General features: G+C 35.6%; 3 protein-coding genes across 9 annotated transcripts; all 3 read left to right on the forward strand.

The window, feature by feature from the left end:
- Window positions 1-658: 658 nt before the first annotated feature.
- Window positions 659-5,656, forward strand: LOC105950631 (Agenet and bromo-adjacent homology (BAH) domain-containing protein). 2 transcript variants are annotated; one of them, XM_088826188.1, is made up of 7 exons: window positions 660-1,043; window positions 2,914-2,972; window positions 3,191-3,264; window positions 3,387-3,509; window positions 3,606-4,397; window positions 4,488-4,701; window positions 4,781-5,656. In XM_088826188.1, exons 3-7 carry the CDS (start codon window positions 3,232-3,234, stop codon window positions 5,281-5,283), a joined length of 1,665 nt encoding a protein of 554 aa, XP_088682314.1. In that variant the 5' UTR covers window positions 660-1,043; window positions 2,914-2,972; window positions 3,191-3,231; the 3' UTR covers window positions 5,284-5,656. The 2 variants fall into 2 exon arrangements, with proteins under 2 accessions (XP_012829454.2, XP_088682314.1); XM_012974000.2 differs by lacking the exon at window positions 2,914-2,972 and having other exon boundaries at window positions 659-1,043.
- A 149-nt stretch (window positions 5,657-5,805) lies between these two features.
- Window positions 5,806-8,447, forward strand: LOC105954074 (Copper transport protein family). The gene is made up of 6 exons (XM_088826189.1): window positions 5,806-5,949; window positions 6,022-6,144; window positions 6,216-6,297; window positions 6,876-6,982; window positions 7,997-8,078; window positions 8,186-8,447. Exons 2-6 carry the CDS (start codon window positions 6,037-6,039, stop codon window positions 8,365-8,367), a joined length of 561 nt encoding a protein of 186 aa, XP_088682315.1. The 5' UTR covers window positions 5,806-5,949; window positions 6,022-6,036; the 3' UTR covers window positions 8,368-8,447.
- Window positions 8,448-9,345: 898 nt separating this feature from the next.
- Window positions 9,346-16,786, forward strand: LOC105954098 (Protein kinase superfamily protein). 6 transcript variants are annotated; one of them, XR_016034613.1, is made up of 16 exons: window positions 9,346-9,986; window positions 10,597-11,627; window positions 11,720-11,889; window positions 12,453-12,649; window positions 12,869-12,937; window positions 13,058-13,130; window positions 13,418-13,574; window positions 13,689-13,980; window positions 14,090-14,204; window positions 14,305-14,468; window positions 14,568-14,642; window positions 14,758-15,179; window positions 15,613-15,677; window positions 16,122-16,176; window positions 16,260-16,283; window positions 16,542-16,786. XR_016034613.1 is itself a non-coding variant. In XM_012977766.2 (12 exons), exons 1-12 carry the CDS (start codon window positions 9,543-9,545, stop codon window positions 14,944-14,946), a joined length of 2,976 nt encoding a protein of 991 aa, XP_012833220.2. In that variant the 5' UTR covers window positions 9,346-9,542; the 3' UTR covers window positions 14,947-15,274. The 6 variants fall into 6 exon arrangements, 2 of the variants coding, with proteins under 2 accessions (XP_012833220.2, XP_012833222.2); XR_001172490.2 differs by having other exon boundaries at window positions 16,260-16,786; XR_001172488.2 differs by having other exon boundaries at window positions 15,613-16,176; window positions 16,260-16,786.
- Window positions 16,787-16,997: the final 211 nt, after the last annotated feature.

The following is a 16,997-nucleotide window of genomic DNA, read 5'->3' on the forward strand; positions in this document are numbered from 1 at the left end:
ATCTAATTATTGAATTTATTTAATCAAAAGAATCAATGACAATATCTAATTTAAAATGTATAAAATTAATGGTAAATATCATTGTACAACATTGCCAATAAGAGATAACTGAAAAAATATTTGAATTCTAATTTTTAATTATAATTTGCATGTTTTTAAAATTAATACCATTCAGATGATGAATAAAAAAAAGAAAAAAAAAGAATGAGTATGAATAAAAATAAAACCAAATAAAATGAGCATAAATTATAAATATGAAAACATTTTTAATTTTAAAATAAAAGGATCAAGATTTTAAAATAATGAAAGTAATAATTTTTTTCTTTCAAATAAGAGGGAAATCATTTAATTTGAAAGGAATGAATAAAATGTAACGAAAAAGTAAATGAAATATTTGGTGGTACAAATGTAATAAGTGAAAGTTAGGAAATTAGTCATTTTTTTACTATTCAGGACAAAGTAGAAAAGAAGTAACAAAACAGGTCCCATTTAATAAATAACCACTAGTCCAAGGAGCTTATCGCAAATAAATAACGCTGGCAACTTCGGACGAATTTCCGCCGTATCATCGCCACGTTCATACGCAATCTTGACCGTTGATTCAAATCCCGTAGCCCTAGGCTCGCAGTATAAATACTGCTTTCAAATTTTGAAATTCTATATTTTTTTTCTTATTAAAAAGCCGTTAAATAAAATTGAACAGAAAAAAAAGGACTCGTATTCCTCTCTCATCTTTTTTACTTTTTCGAAAATAAATTGATTGATGGGGGCGATGGCGAACAATTCGACGGCGGCGGATGTCGGCTGGGAGGAGGTGGTTGCATCGAACGAGAAAGGCCGGCGGGAGGTTTACTATTACCTCAAGCGCAGCGACGGCGGCAGAAATCTGGTGGTTGTGGGGAAGGAGAAGAGCAATAGGCACATGTCGTACAATTACGCCTTTGAAGAAAACAACATGCTGCCGTATGATTTGAACCGTGCTTCTAGATTGAAGCTCAGGTCTAGAAGAGATGTCGTCGATTGGCTCAATTCACTCCTTTCAGGTGCTTATTCATCCTTTTTTTTTTTAATTATTATTTTTTGGGGATTTTGGCCAATTTTGCATTTTTTTTTCCAGATTTGTAGGATTATTTTTTGATTTTGGTGTCAAATCCTGTTTCTGTTTGCGTCTGAAAAAAATCACCTTTCATCTGTTTTGTGTTTATTGGTTATGCAACTTAGATCTGCACCTTTGGCAATTAATTTTTTTCGCCCTACAAATCGCATTTTTTTATTAAAAAAAAAATCAATCTTTAGTTCCCGTATAAATTCTGGTTGGTTTCGGGAGCGTGTTGGAGAATATTAAGCATTCCTTATTTTGTTCCCTTGTTTGAGTTTTTGACATAGGATCTTTCTAGGTTAAACCGAGTTTTTTTATCCATTTTTTTATGATTTTTTGGGTGGTTTATTTCTCCTTAATATTAGGGGTTTGCCCAAAAAACTGGTTTTTTTCTCTCCCAGATTTGTAGGATTTTTATTTATTTTTTATTTATTATGGTGTCAAATCGTCTTTCTGTTGTTTCCGTTGATCTCCTTTGAAGAAATTGTTTCAAAATTCTCCTTTCGTCTGTATTTGTGTTTATTGGTTATGCAACTTAGATCTACGCCTTTTGGCAATTAATTTATATGGTCCCTGCAAGTCACAATTTTTTGTAAAAAATCAATCTTCAATTCCTGTATAAATTCTTGTTTCCGGAGTGTACTGGAAAGGGATCGGCTTTTGTTTTTATCTGTGAACAAAGTAGAGAAAATTAAGCATTCCTTATGTTTTTTTTTCCAGGAGTATTATTGTTCTATTCCCTTGTTTGACATAGATTCTTTCTAGGTTAAACCGAGTTTTGTAAGAACCGCTAGGCTTTTGCCCCGGATATGTGTGGTTCCTGTCTGGTGGATAAAATAGTGGTTTTAGGGGACTGTTATTCTAGATTTTGCTGATAGAATTTATAGGAATACGCTCCTTGTTCGATGGATTTGGCCTATACGTTTTCTCAAGGTAGTCAAAATCGGGATTTTAAGTGAAATCGGAGAGGGGTAGTAAAATCGGAAACGTAAAATCGGATCTTAAAATCGTAAGATTTTACATGTATTGCAAAATAAATATACTTAGTACTTACTACTTAGAAAACATCCGTGACACAAATAAAATAAGTCATAATATACATAAAATATGTCCTAACAAATATAAAACATCCCAACATTAGCAAACCATGTTTTAACATTAATCAAACATAGTCTAACGTAAATTGTGTTAGGTGATAACTGAAACAGACACTCACGGCCGCTGGATGTTTTTTTTAGCAGAAGAGAAGTATTTTCTTCTCGTGGTGATAGATTGTTATTTTAGGGAAAATTAGGGCTGGGCTTTATATATTCTGGATTATTTGGTAAGTGGCTAAATTTTTTTTAGTTATGAAACTGAATTTATGAGGCAAAAATCCAAAATTTCAGCCCAATTCTTGTCAAAAACCAAAATCGCCAAAATCGCACTAAAATCGAGTTTTTAACGATTTTAACGATTTTAACGATTTTGAACGCGATTTCACACGATTTTAAGGCACTTGCGATTTTAGTGCGATCTTACTCCTTTTCAGTGTGTAAAATCTTAAAATCTTACGATTTTAAGATTTAGATCTCGATTTTGACTACATTGCGTTTTCTGAATTATAACACCATCCCCCCGACCTTATTCTTGCGGATCTTAAATTTTGTTACATGCAGCAAATTGATTGGAGCTATTGCTTAAGAAAATGGCTTTTCTTTTACCTATTCTTATAATCCTTTGGCCTTTGTGTTTTCTCTTGAATCTATGGGTTTCATTGCCTCAATAGATGTGGTGCTATCGTTATGAAAGACTGACAGTAATCTGGACTGCAGGGATATTAAGATTTCTAAAAGCTGGTTGAGAGCCTCGGATTTCCCATTTCCTATTCTAGGTCAACATCTACAATGTTCTCTCTAGGCCAATATTGATTGTTCTGTGCTTTTATTTTTTCGTACTGCTGAACATAGTTTTGTTGAGGATTGCGATACATGGTTTTTGCTTTTCTTTTACAACATGATACAACTCGTCCCTCTTCCCTTTGGTTAAAAAGATTTGTTAGTACCTCTTCTGCTGTTGGTTTTAATCAATATTTTGTGATTTTTATTTCAGGTGAACGGCCCAGTGGGTCTGTTAAGGAGTTTATAGGTGGGATGGATGGTCAGTTAGATGATGTTATTGTTAAGGTATGTTCCTCGAGTTTTTTTTTTTTTTTTTTTTTCTTGTTATTCAGTTTGCTTAAATTTTTATATTTTCGAGTTCTACGATTGACTTGGGCCATAGTCTTACATCACTGAGATCTTTGTAGGATGTCCGGGTTCGAAAAATGGATCAATATGCGAATGATTTTATGTGGTTAGGTTCGTCATGGACATGCCGAAAAAGACGGAGGCACTATGGAGCGTTCTGTCGAAACGGGGCTGTAATTTCTGTAAGAGTTTCCTGACAATCTTGAACTTCATATTTTTTATTATGCATTTCTAACTTCTCTAGTGCTCTTATTGATCCATTTTCTATCGACTTTCAGGCTCAAGACTTTGTGTTTGTATTGGCAGAAGAAGGCAAACGACTTGTTGCTTACTTAGATGATATGTACGAAGATGTCAGAGGCAACAAGATGGTTGTGGTACGATGGTTTCACAAAATTGATGAGGTTGGTTTTGTTTTGCCTCCTGATTATAATGACAGGGAGATTTTCTTTTCTCTTTGTCTTCAAGATCTCAGTATTGAATGCATAGATGGACTAGCAACTGTCCTCAGTCCAGACCATTATGAGAAATATTTCGACGAAGCGACACATATAGGCTTAAACCCTTTTGTGTGTTATAGGCAGTTTGATAACGACGATGTCAAGCCATTCGACATAACACGCATCAAAGGTTACTGGAAACAGAAAATACTGAGCAAAACAACCTCGTCACTCGAACTATCCGAGGATGGTTCGAAGTCAAAAGGATCTCTTTGTGTTGCCACTGGATTAAGACCAAATAAAAGAATTCGCTGTTCTAAAGAGTCTGATTTCCAATCGAAGCCGCTTGACAAAAGAGTGACTTTTGAAACTAGTTTACAAGTTTGCAATGATACTTCTATTGATTCTAAAGGAGGTTGGCCGAATGTATCCGTTTCTGGGCAAAATAATTCTGCACCATCAAATCCCCAACAATATTTAAACATTGGCTCACAAGTTGAGATTCTCTCTCAAGACAGTGGCATCAGGGGTTGCTGGTTCAGTGCTTCGATCATAAAAAAGCACAAAGAAAAGGTCAAAGTACAGTACAAAGATGTAAAGGATGCAGTTGATGACTCAAAATATTTGGAGGTGTGCATCTTTTTTTTTTTTTTTTTTAGTAAATGTACGTCTTTCTTGGCCATAGATTTTCTAAGTATGTTATATTGATTCGCTTTCTAGGAGTGGATCCTGGCATCACGAGTAGCTGCTGCGGACGCATTGGAAGTTCGATTGTCTGGAAGGACCATTGTTAGACCAACAACATCGTACAACGAGAAAGTTTCCGATGTGCTAAATGTTGGTTGTGTGGTTGATGCTTGGTGGCATGATGGATGGTGGGAAGGGATCATTGTGAACAAAGAATCTGAAGATAGGCTAAAAGTTTATTTTCCAGGTGCATATCATTTCGCTTGTCTATATTAATTGTCTATGACGATGGATTCTAATTTCTAATACAATGGTTTACTCTGCAGGGGAAAAGCAAGAGCTCGTATTCAATCGTGGTAATTTGAGGCGTTCAAAGGAATGGTTTAATGGCGAGTGGCATCGTATCAAGGGAAGGCCCGACATTGTATCGTCATTATCCGGCATAAACAAAAAATCCGATTTTGCGGGCCCCATTCATGAAGATTCTTTGCCTGTAAAGACGATCAAGATTCGTAACTCAACAGTCGACAGTAAAGACAAGAACATGCCAAACGAGTCTCGACTTGTTCCTGATCTGTCGAAAGATTATTCGCTCGTAAACTTGCGTTGGAACTCGTCTGGGAAGAGAAGACGTGGCCGGAGCCCTGTTCACAAGGGGCATTACGGTAGTAATAATACCCACTGTGCTGAGGCGGGGTTGAAGAATTTTGAGAAATTCTTGGTCAACTCATCGTTAAAGTTTGACACAGACAACTGCAAGTACGCCAATGAAGCTCGTTTTAGTTCGTCTACCGTGAATAGTCTGACGAACTTGGTTATGTCTAGGTGATGTTTTTTTTTTCTTCGAGATAACTTCTAACTTTTTGTTTCGTACGCGTGTCTGTATTGTTCGATATTTGTAGTGTACATTGTCGTTGTAGGGTTTAGATTAGATTTTTCTTGACCTGTGCAGAAAGATGTATAACCGAGAAGCGAGGCGCCCGGTCGATTCGCCCCTTTGTATAATAAACACGTGACCAACGACAAGCCTTAGTGGAATATTTCCCACAACCACAGGCAAGCAGTTTTGTTAGGCAGAAATAATAACCTATTGGTCATTTAAGAAATGCCTCTTGATTTGTTCTGAAATCCCTCTGTACACTAGTGTATTTCATCTTTGTAATAAAAAATTTTGGTGATTTAATTTAATTTAATTAGCCTTTTTCCTTCTTTTTACTACCTAATATTAAGTTTGACCTGATTGGTTTATCACATCTAATCAGTGTGGTAAGTGAGAAGTTTAGTCTTTAAAGCAATAATTAATTGTAAGTGAAGAAAAGTGTTCTTACTTACTATTTGTGGGGGCTCCCTGTGTGAAGTTAAAAGCCATATTTGTCAACCAATGACAAAATTCCAGAATTAAAATGTTTATTTTATTTATAAAGACTCCATTTTTTCCTTCACAAAAGAAGCATATTTGTCAGAAAAGAAGATGGCATAGTCCTTTCACACTGAGGTAAGTGTTGGCCAAATCCTTTTGGATTTATACTCTTACTTGATTTATAAGGTGCTGGTTAAATATTAACAGGGAAGAAGCAGAAGCATGTCCATGGTAGGATGGAAGAAGGATGAGGTATCGAAAGCCGGCCCGAAAGGGGCCCGCCGCCCTGGAACCACCTTGGCTGCCGTCGAATCATTGGCCGTACCTCTTGTGAGTTTAAATTCTTGTGACTTTTTTTTTTTTTTGGTGGTTGTCTGAATTTTGCTTGTGGTTGGAAGTAGGTGCAGGAAGTGGTGTTTTTAGCAGATTTTCGGTGTCCAATTTGCCAGCACAGGGTGGCTGAGATTATGTCGAAAATGAACGGTACCATATTATTTTTTCTGCACTCGAATTCGACTTGTTTTTTTTTTTTTTAAATGAGTAGCTGAGGAAGATGAATGAGTTAGATTTTTTTGCAGTGGTGGTGGTGGTGGTCCAGGTTTTTCTTGACAAGTTTGATTTCGGGCATAGTTAGTGGAATTCATAGGATTCCTTTTTTTCAATAATAACATGGGTAAAGTACGACCAACCCTGAGGTATGGTCAAATTATGAAAAAAAATCCTTCTTGTTTAGGTGATTACAATTATTCCTAAATTTACCTCTGGAGGGATATTTTGATATTCCCGTAAGATAATACATAGTTGAGGGGTGACTGTAATTAACCAAATATGAGAGGGTATTTTCGTAATTTGACCATAACTCAGAACCGGCCGTAATTTGCCCGAATAGTAGTTGCCCTTTTATTACGCCAACACATTTTGACTTGTTACACATCTTCAAAGATTTTTTTTTTAATAATAATAATAATTAAAAGAAAAAAAAGACAAAAGCACACTAAGAGATTTTGAGAGATGGTTTACTATATATGGAAAGTATAATTGGGTTTGTATTATTTTTGTAGGAGAGACTGAATCTGTGGTGATTAGTGTTGTCGAGAAGACGGTGACGCTCACTCGTTCGTATCCAAATCCCGATAAACGAATTGCGCACGCTACTTCTTCGACCAAGGTTTCCGTTATCGTGCGCCTGCTTCGCTCTTACTGCAATTAACTGCTACTATAATAAATAACCCTAGTTAACCATAATTCAGTCACATGTGAAAAACTGAACATTGATTTTTTTTACTTGCTTTGGGAATATGTCTATAGATTCCGGATTTACCCTTTACTTGCTTATATGATTAGTAACACATTTTAGAGGTGTAAATAACATTCCGCATTTTATTATCAAATGAATAAATAAATAATAATAACATTCCACGTGGCATTGTTTTGATAATGTACTTGGAATGTATTATATTGCCTAAGAGCCTTGTTTTGTTTATATGATGTTTGAATTTTGATGGACAATTTAAATCAAATTTTGTTTAAGTGTGTGATTTATGTTTCATTTTTTATGTTCACAAAACTCCCTCCTTTTTTTTAAATAAGAGTTTAATATTATTATTCGTAGTATCAACTATCAACCATAATACATGAAAAACGATATAACTCGGCGTATGTGGAGAAAAACGACGCACGGTATTTCAATTATAAATGAAGGAATTAAAATCTTATATAAGAGAAAATATAAAATAATGTTTTCTTTTGCTAAGAATACAATGCTAAAATGTTATTTACAAGGCAAGCTAAAAAAGCAAATCAAGAAATCAAGAAATCAAAGCCTTGTCAACTTTGCACAGGAATTAGATTCTTTGTTGAACTAAAAAGATGACTTTCTGCAGAAAACCAATCATCATCTTTTTTTTATGAACACAAAAAATATAATTTAATTTTTTAATTTTTTTCGTCCCGATTTTCTCTCTTACAGTACTGTATTTTCTTAGGACAATTAAGCAGCCATTAATCTGGGTTCTCATCAAAGCTCCATGTCAGGACAGGCAAGAATCCTTCTTACCATATTAGTATATATTTAATTACCATGTTAATATTGACATTTAATCCAAAAAAATATAATAAATTAATTCATAAATCCGATTTTGTTATATATCATGCACGTATGTTACTTGTGACAAAACCACAGGTCCATTGCATGGCGATGAGACTGAATCTTGACTGCAATGCTTGTTGCAGAAAAATGAGAAGAATCCTTCTTAGGATGAAAGGTAATAAATTATGCTATTATTTTTATTACGACGAACTCAAATTACGTTGTCCAGGCGTAATAGTATAATTAAATAATCATCTTTTTTTTCGTGGTAACGTTTTGAAGAAATAGAGAGTCATTTGATAGAGAAGCAGCAGAACAGGGTGACCGTTTTCGGAAGATTTACTCCGGCTGATGTGGCAATAAAGATAAGGAAAAAGATGAAGCGTAGAGTCGAGATTCTCGAAATTCAAGAGTTTATTGGACATGTAGAAGAAATTAAAAATAATTTCAGAGTTATTACTTAGCTGCAGATTTTTTTTTTCTTGCTATGTAAATATTACTAGTAAAACAATTCTTATATATCTAGTTTATATTTTTCTTGTTAGCTTTCGATATTAGTAATCTTTTTTTTGTTCTTTTTTTTATATATTTATTATCGTTCGAGTTTTCTTTACTACTTGTTATGATTCTAACTTCGAACATTATTTTTTTTTTTTTTTTTTTTGATAATGCAGGAACCCGCAGCCAACCATATAGGTGCACTGGGTAAACCTACACTCTCGTATAATAGCTTGCAAACCATACGAGAGATGTAAACCACACTAGGCTAACCATGTGTGACAAGCTCGACCTAGCGACCGTTGGCAAGGGGATTCGAACTTGGGTCAATTGACCCAAGCTCTCTTGCTCCAACCGCTAGGCCACCCTTGCGGGTTTAACTTCGAACATTAGATATAGCACAACGTAACTTTAGTGTACATTTTAAGATAACGAAGTGAGTTTACATATCGTTTCGCTTAATATGTTTAAATATAGTGGAATTTAAACATAAGTTATGGACAAATGGTAAAAATGTGAGAATGACTCAGCAGATGTAGTCATTAATATCTTATAACGTGATTTGATTATGGTCCAACCGGAATTCAATCGATTCTTTGATTGTTTTTTAGTTTTTTGTTATAAATAATCATAATTTTTTATGCTTAAAAATATACATTTAATTATTTTATCCATTTTTTAATCATAGATCATAAAATTAAATATGAAATAATATAAAAACAAGAAAATATATACTAGAATTACTATAGCCATTCATTTAATTATTCATATATAACTAAAATGTTGTAAAAAAAAAAAAAACTATAAAACTACACTTAATTAGTCCACTTTATAATATTAAATAAATTGTCAATGACCCACTAACTCTCTTTTTTTTCTTATTTAGATAAAATTTGGATAAAATCACCAATTTAATTTAAAAAAAGAAAAAAAAAAGAAAAAAAAGAAAAAAAAAAAAAGATCATGCGGCAAAATAAAGCCCCTTGTTCGTCTTTTCATGATCCGAAACCTACACGAAGTCGGATCTCAATCAAACAAACCTCTCGAGTTTTGTTCTTCCCCCAAACCCTAACCCCAACCCTAATTCCTTAATTCTTTCGCAAATTCAGAATCTCAATTGCTTTTTACTTTGTCACAGCGAATGGCCACTGATTCCGGTGAACCAACGCTTCGCAAGCACCACCGATCCTCCTCCACGGACGATGCGGAGGAGCGTTCCAAACGCCGCAAACACCGCCACCACCGCCACCGACATCACCACCGGCATCGGAGCAATAAAGATAAGGAAGATACGGCCACAATGATTACAGAAGAACTGGAAAGAGAGAGAATTGATGAAGTTGAGGTTGAAGAGAGGAAATTTGGAAATAGTAAGGACGAGGATGGAAGTTCCTTGGCCGAGGTTTTGGTATCGACCGCGTCGGAGTTCGCTAGGGTTGATTATGAAATTGAGGAAGGGGAAATTAGGGAGGATGATGGATTGGCTGCTTTTGTTGAAGAGGATTCGAAGAAGTGTAAGACAGATATGAATACCGATATTGACTATGGGGAAATCAAGATTAATGGATATGATGATTCTAACATGGTGTGTTCAGATTCCCCTCGCTCATTTTTTTTTTCAATTTTACAATTTTCTTTTAATACGACTTTTTTTTTGTTCCTGTGGGTCTTTCTTGATTCTTTTAGTGCATGTTTGGTTGTTGAGAAAAAAATGATCTGTAATCAATGTGCAATTATGGTTTCAGCCTTGCAGCCTTTTTATGCACACCCATTGTATGATTACAACACAGTAGACTTGTATGTACACATACTGCTTCTACTCTAATGCCTTTTTCTGCATCTACAATTTGTGTATGAGAACTTTTGTATTTTTTGTTTAGGATTAGGTTTGTCGGAAATTAGTTTGCCATGAGGTCCTTTACCGATTAAAATGATGAACATCCTTGCAAAGGTTTTAGCTGCATTACACAGACCCTTACACGACAAACCTGGTAAATATTATCAATAGGGAGATTTGCATCTGTAATTACATTTTGTTGCCAGGCAAAGTCTCTCTAGGCGTTTCCACTTTCCAGAATACTGAAGTGATGGCTTTCAATTGATTGTAAGATTTGGTTGTATGTTTAAAGCCATTGTTAGTTTTCAGTTTGGTGTTGATTTATTGAGTAAAGTTTCTCGTTTTGTTTTCATTACAGGGTGTTAATGAAGAGAATGTAGAAAGAGTTGATAATAAAGACAGGAAACTGAGAAAGGACATTGTGGGTGATAAAGAAGATGGTGAAATGAATCACGAAGTTGACAATGGACTTCTTTATAAAGATGGTAAAGGGAAAATCGACTGTGTTGATGAAGTTGAGCAAATAAGTCGGCGGAAATCTTCGTCTTCTGAGAGAAGGCCCAGTGCTGTTTCACGCCACCGCTCTCATGATAAGTACCTGAAAGAAAGTTCTCATATGAATTTACCGAAGTCACCAGAACGGTCTAGGAGAAGATCTCGGTCCAGAAGCATTGCAAAAGCGGATTCTGTGGAGGATTCCTATTATGTAGAGAGGAAACGCCACAATGAATCTGATGATGAAAGGGTGATAGCACATACCAAAAATTACAGGCACAACAACAGAGATGATGTAAAGGAGAAAGAATGGGAGCGTAGTTCTAGCATATATCCAGAGAGAACAGGAAGACATAATGGCTCGGAAACTACTGATGTATATAGGGAGGGAAGCAGGGAGAGGAATTGGGATGGAGATAGAAATAGAGAGAAAAAAAGGGAGGACATGGAAAGGGAGAGAGAAAGAGACAAACTTCGAGATAGATATAGAGGGGAGCGGGAGTTGGTGAAGGACAGGTCCAGAGACAGGGACAGGGAACAGGAGAGGGACAGAGATTGGGACAGAGAGATGGGGAGAGAGAGGGAAAGAGAAAGGGGAAGGGACAGGGAGAGGGAGAAGGATCGACTAAGAGACGAGAGAAACAACGATAGGGACAGAGTTAGAGAAGGGTTTGGCAGAGCGGCGAGAAGCAGAGATAGAGATACTGAGAGCGATAGGGTAAGTAGGCACCAGAAATATGATAAGGATGAGGGTGGTTATAGAGAAAGGGATAATGATTCCAGGCACAGAAGAAATTCTGATGATTATCGTAGAGAGAGAACAAAGAGAAGCGAGTTAGAAAATGCAAGCTTAAAAGAAAAACGGGAGGATCGGGGTGATGAGAATCTTGAAAGGTATATTTTTTTTCTTAAACAAATCAATTTATTTTAATTTTTTCTTATACTCCTCTGCCTCTAATATTTCAGTTTGTGTTTTGTGGTCTCAGGGAAGATGACAGACAGGAGGACTATCAAGAAAAGATTGAAACACAACTAGCAGAACAGGAAGAAGATGACCTAGAGAGAATTAAGGAAGAAAGTAGGAGGCGCAAGCAAGCTATCCTTGAAAAGTACAAAAATAAACAGCAGCAGAATGAAACCCATTCACATGATATAGGTAAGACTTTGTTTGTACTGTTTTGGTAATATTATTTTTTGTCCTGCATTATCTCTAGAGAAGTTAGGTACTTTGAAGTCTGAGCTATTTGGCTGGTTTGGAGGAACTTTTGGTTCAACTTCATCTTCGAATGTCTTTTGTTTGTTATTGCAAATGATTCCATGTGCAGAGTAATCTTATTCATTCATGATGTTCTGTTCACTTTTTGTATTGGTTCATTTGCATGGCATTCTGTAGAATCATCTGGTTTTTATTTATTACTTATGAATTATCATTTTTAGTGTTTATGTTCTTTATGTATTAGAGTGAATCACAAAGGTATCTACCTTGTGAAAGAAGATATATGATGGATTATTGTTGAAGTGTCTTATTCGCTTTCTCCTCTTTATTGATTAAGTTGAGATCTACATATTGAGCTTTCTGATAGCTAGAATGGCATTTTATGATTAAGCATGGTCTTTAACACTTTTATAGATAGATAATTTTGGATGTGTACTTATTCTTCTGTTGGTGTCATGTTTGTTGATTTTCTATTTTGCTGAATCTTATTTCTCATGAACCAGTTAAGGATCAAATTGGAGAGTCTCCTGCACAAGTGGCATCCGATGAAGCTGTACCATTAAAAATTGACAACAGGATGGAAGTGGCGGCTAATTATGTTCCAGAACAATCCTTTTCTCTTGGGAAATCACCTTCACAGAATGGTCTTTCTTTTCAATTGCCCACTGGAACTGGCGGACTAGGAGAGGGTACTCCTAAGGTACTTCACTTGCCATTTAATGTAAATTATTTTAGTTTCATAATGAGCAATAATAAATTTCACTTGCTGATTCTCTTTTGATTGATAAGAAAAAGTCGCGCCATGGTTTCTTTCTTTTCATGTTATAGTTACATTTGACATTCGTTATTTCTTCTCATTCCTTTTTGATATACCAACTTCCTTTAACATTATCATGAATGTCTTTGTAAAACCATGCAGAGCGAGAGATTGGATGATATGTTCTGTGATGATATATTTGGAGAATCTCCTGCTGGAGTTCGTAAAGCGGTGAGTCTTACAGTTTTCACAAAACTGATAAGCCTGCAATCTCCTGCTCGTGTTGCCCTGTTCTTTATTTGTACTTTTTTCTGTTAATAATTAATCATTAATAATTTAAATTTTCCCCAGGGTAAAGGAGATGGTGTGGCTATTGAAAAGGGTGGATTTCATGACAACTGGGATGATGCGGAGGGCTATTACGGTATGTGTCTGATCAATAACTTTTCTACTCCGTAATTTGTGTAGCTTATTCTTCTTAGATGTTGGTAGCGTCAGTTGAGTTATACGAGGTTCATCTTTTCCTTCACTTTCTATGAAAACTTGTTTAGCTTTGTCTGTTCATTTGTGTAAACTTCCATGGTTGTGTATTTACATATTATTGATTTTTTACTAAATTATTTGTCTACTCGAGTGAAGTAGTTCATCCTCTTGACATTTAAATTGCACTTATAGATTTAATTGTTGCATTCTCATGTTTTTAATAACCAGGCTACCGCTTTGGAGAAGTACTTGATGGCAGATACGAGATAATTGCTGCCCATGGAAAAGGTGTATTTTCTACTGTTGTTCGTGCGAAGGATCTCAAGGCTAGGCCTGGTGATCCTGAAGAAGTGGCAATTAAAATCATTCGTAACAATGAAACAATGTGAGTGGTGATTGCTTTTATCGATTTGATATGTAAATGGATGTTGTTTAACTGCAATTGTTGTAGGTCATGTGGTACTTTGTTTATAATTTATTTGTCTTCATAAATATGTAGGTACAAGGCAGGTATGGAAGAATTGGTCATACTAAGGAAGTTAGTTGGTGCAGACCCTGAGAACAAGCGTCACTGTGTTCGTTTTCTCTCTACCTTCAAGTACCGGAATCATCTATGTTTAGTTTTTGAATCTCTTCATATGAATTTACGTGAAGTTCTCAAGAAATTTGGTCGTAATATTGGTTTGAAGCTTACTGCTGTGCGGGCATATGCTAAGCAACTCTTCATAGCACTGAAACATCTGAGAAACTGTGGTGTTCTTCATTGTGATATCAAGCCAGATAACATGCTGGTATGCATGCAGTCAACATCCTTTTCATTTTATTTTCTCATACTCATTTTTGTTCTCCTCCGGTTGATTTTGAGTTCATTCTTTGACTATTGTGTATTTCTCTCATTAGGTGAATGAAGCAAAAAATGTTTTGAAGCTTTGTGACTTTGGAAATGCCATGTTTGCTGGTAAAAATGAAATCACCCCTTACCTTGTTAGCCGTTTTTACCGTGCCCCTGAGATCAGTGAGTATTTCATTTTCTTGTACTTTATTTTTGTTTCCTAGTTAGTTCTTGCAATTTTTCCATTTTTAACCAGCCAACTGATGTATTGCCTCTTCTGTAGTTCTTGGCCTGACGTATGACCACCCATTGGATATCTGGTCAGTTGGTTGTTGTTTGTTTGAGCTTTACACTGGGAAGGTTCTATTTCCCGGTGCTACCAATAATGACATGCTACGACTTCACATGGAACTGAAAGGTCCTTTCCCAAAAAAGATGCTGCGGAAGGTCAGAACTCTGTTTGATTATATCATCCATCGATTTTCCCTTATTTTCCTGTAAAGATATTTGTTGCTTATGAAGTCGTTACTTGCTAATTTGTTGCAGGGAGCATTTACAGATCAACACTTTGACCAGGACTTGAATTTTCTTGCAACAGAGGATGACCCTGTCTCAAAGAAGGTTCGTTGGCGATTGGTCTAGTGATTTTTCTTTTCCTGTGCATGGTTGACACTTCATTTCATGTTTGTGACAACGAATCTATCACTTTTGTTGAGTTTTTACTCTGTTCTTGCAGGTAATAAGGAGACTGCTAGTAAATATCAAGCCAAAAGATTTTGGCACATTAATATCTGGTTCTCCTGGCGATGATCTGAAAATGGTAGCTAATTTTAAAGACCTTATGGAAAGAATTTTTATCTTGGATCCAGACAAGAGATTGAATGTATCACAAGCCTTGAGCCATCCTTTTATCACGGGCAAGTGAACCATGATGCTGGTTCTCTGACTACACAACTGCTGTTGCATTAGATACTTGTACATTTCAGTGATGTCTCAATTCTAAATTATCTAATTGGGCATTTATCTGTCTTTGTCTTCTCTTTGCGGGAGCAAGAATTCAGGAGATAGTGACTGGGGCATTGGTTGATGTTCTTAGAGATGATCTTGAGGGAGCAATTACCTGGGAGTTCTTTCCATGGATTATTTTCTGTTTCTATTGTAAGAAACTCACTGAAGGCGTATTTCCCTCTGTTTGTACTTATTCTTAATGATGACCGTCAAGAAACTTTAACATGAAATCATTGTTTTTCCAAGTTCTCTATTTCCTTTAACACGTTCTATGTGCCCTCTGCAGTTAAATTGGCGGCATTATTTGCCTCAATATAGATATCAGTAAATTAATGCTTTCAGCCATATACATTCCTTAGTGTGATTGTGATTATTTTTGGGATTTCATCTGGAAAGTTGGTATAGATTTAGGATGTCTATGCTCCAACAAAATATACTTACATCCAGGTGGTCTGTCTTAACAATGGATGATGCCATTCTTATTTTCGCAATTCCTTCTAATATTCTGTTTATTTGTCAATTTACTCATATTCCCATGTAGATCTTTTGGATTCTTGAGAGTCTAATCTAATCTTTCATTCAGGAGATCTACCTATGCTACGAGGAAACCGTTCAGTGGTTTAGATGATTAAAGGCTCTCTGGAGAAGGTACCTTGGTTTGTTTCTTAGGAGTTTAAATGTGGACCTTTGAGAACTAACAGCATTTATATGTCTTATGAATGACTTTTTGAATCATTTGCCAAGATTTGGATATCGGTAGTCTACTTTAGGATATCGAGTGTCGGGTGTTATATACTTCTTTGAGTTATTGACATGACTACCTTAATGCTCTCACATTGTCTTTTCAAACTTTTAGGCATATATAAGTGAGCCGCTTACTACAAAATCAAATATTTGTCATTTCTGATTCATCTCTGGCCCGAACTTCTGAAGATCGTTTTTTATTATAAATGTCCTTAATTTGTCTGATGTGGTTTAAGTTATATTGTGTGCCTTTCTGGGATTACGGATGCTTAGCTGCTGCTTTTTAGAATTTCAATAGTATATTTATCATAAAGTTGTTGTCTGATCCATGGTTTGGTTGTTCTGGAGGATTTTTATGCTCCGGAGATGTTCAGATGCTGCTTTCAAGTGTGAAAACATTTATGTAAGTCACCCCTCTTGAGTTTGTTTGTCGTCTTTTTGCGATAATATGTGACTTGGTTATGACCTTCACTTTTGTGTTTGCAGGGTATTATGGCATCTATATCTCCGGTTAGTACCTCCTATTTTTGCTCATTGTCCTATTTTGAGTATTTATCTAGTTCCTTCTGAGCAATTCAACTGTTTGGTTAGAAACTTTGATCTACAAGCAACAATGGAACTGACATTCATGTGAATTGTAGATCAAAGTTCTTGATTAATCTTTTGAATTTTTGGTGAAACTGAGATTATAACGTGATGGTTATCATAATTTTTTGACTGGGTGAACTTTTTGGATGATAATCTGAGTTATGTTACTGTAACCGGCAGATTTGTAGCCGTGTGACTGACCGATATGCATTTGGGTCTTAACTTAAGAAACTAGTTTATGCGAAGGGGTAGAAAACACTTTTCAGGAACATAATCATGTTTCCTCTTCTAGGCTCTTATAATTAGTTGTTGCATTGAAATGAAGCTTGTTTAGAACATGAAGTTTGTACCATTTTGCAAAAGCGTGTATTGTTAAATACAACTGTTACTTCAAGAGAGCTTTCCGGCTCATATTTCTAGATTTATCTGTTCTTAATTGATAGATTTATAGCCTCGTGGACGGACTTAGGCATTTGTTCTTAATTTAAATAACTAATTAGTATGTGAGGTAGGAAATGATTTTCTACTTTACATTTTTAAGATTCCTTGAAGTTTAATGTTATGTTGTCGAGGGACAAAATCTATTTTGTGTGGGCAATGGTATTGTCATAGAAACAATCTACTTCTTTGATGAAT

This window comes from Erythranthe guttata, chromosome 12 (genome assembly GCF_056151865.1).
Source record: "Erythranthe guttata isolate IM_541 chromosome 12, IM_541, whole genome shotgun sequence".
NCBI lineage: Eukaryota > Viridiplantae > Streptophyta > Magnoliopsida > Lamiales > Phrymaceae > Erythranthe > Erythranthe guttata.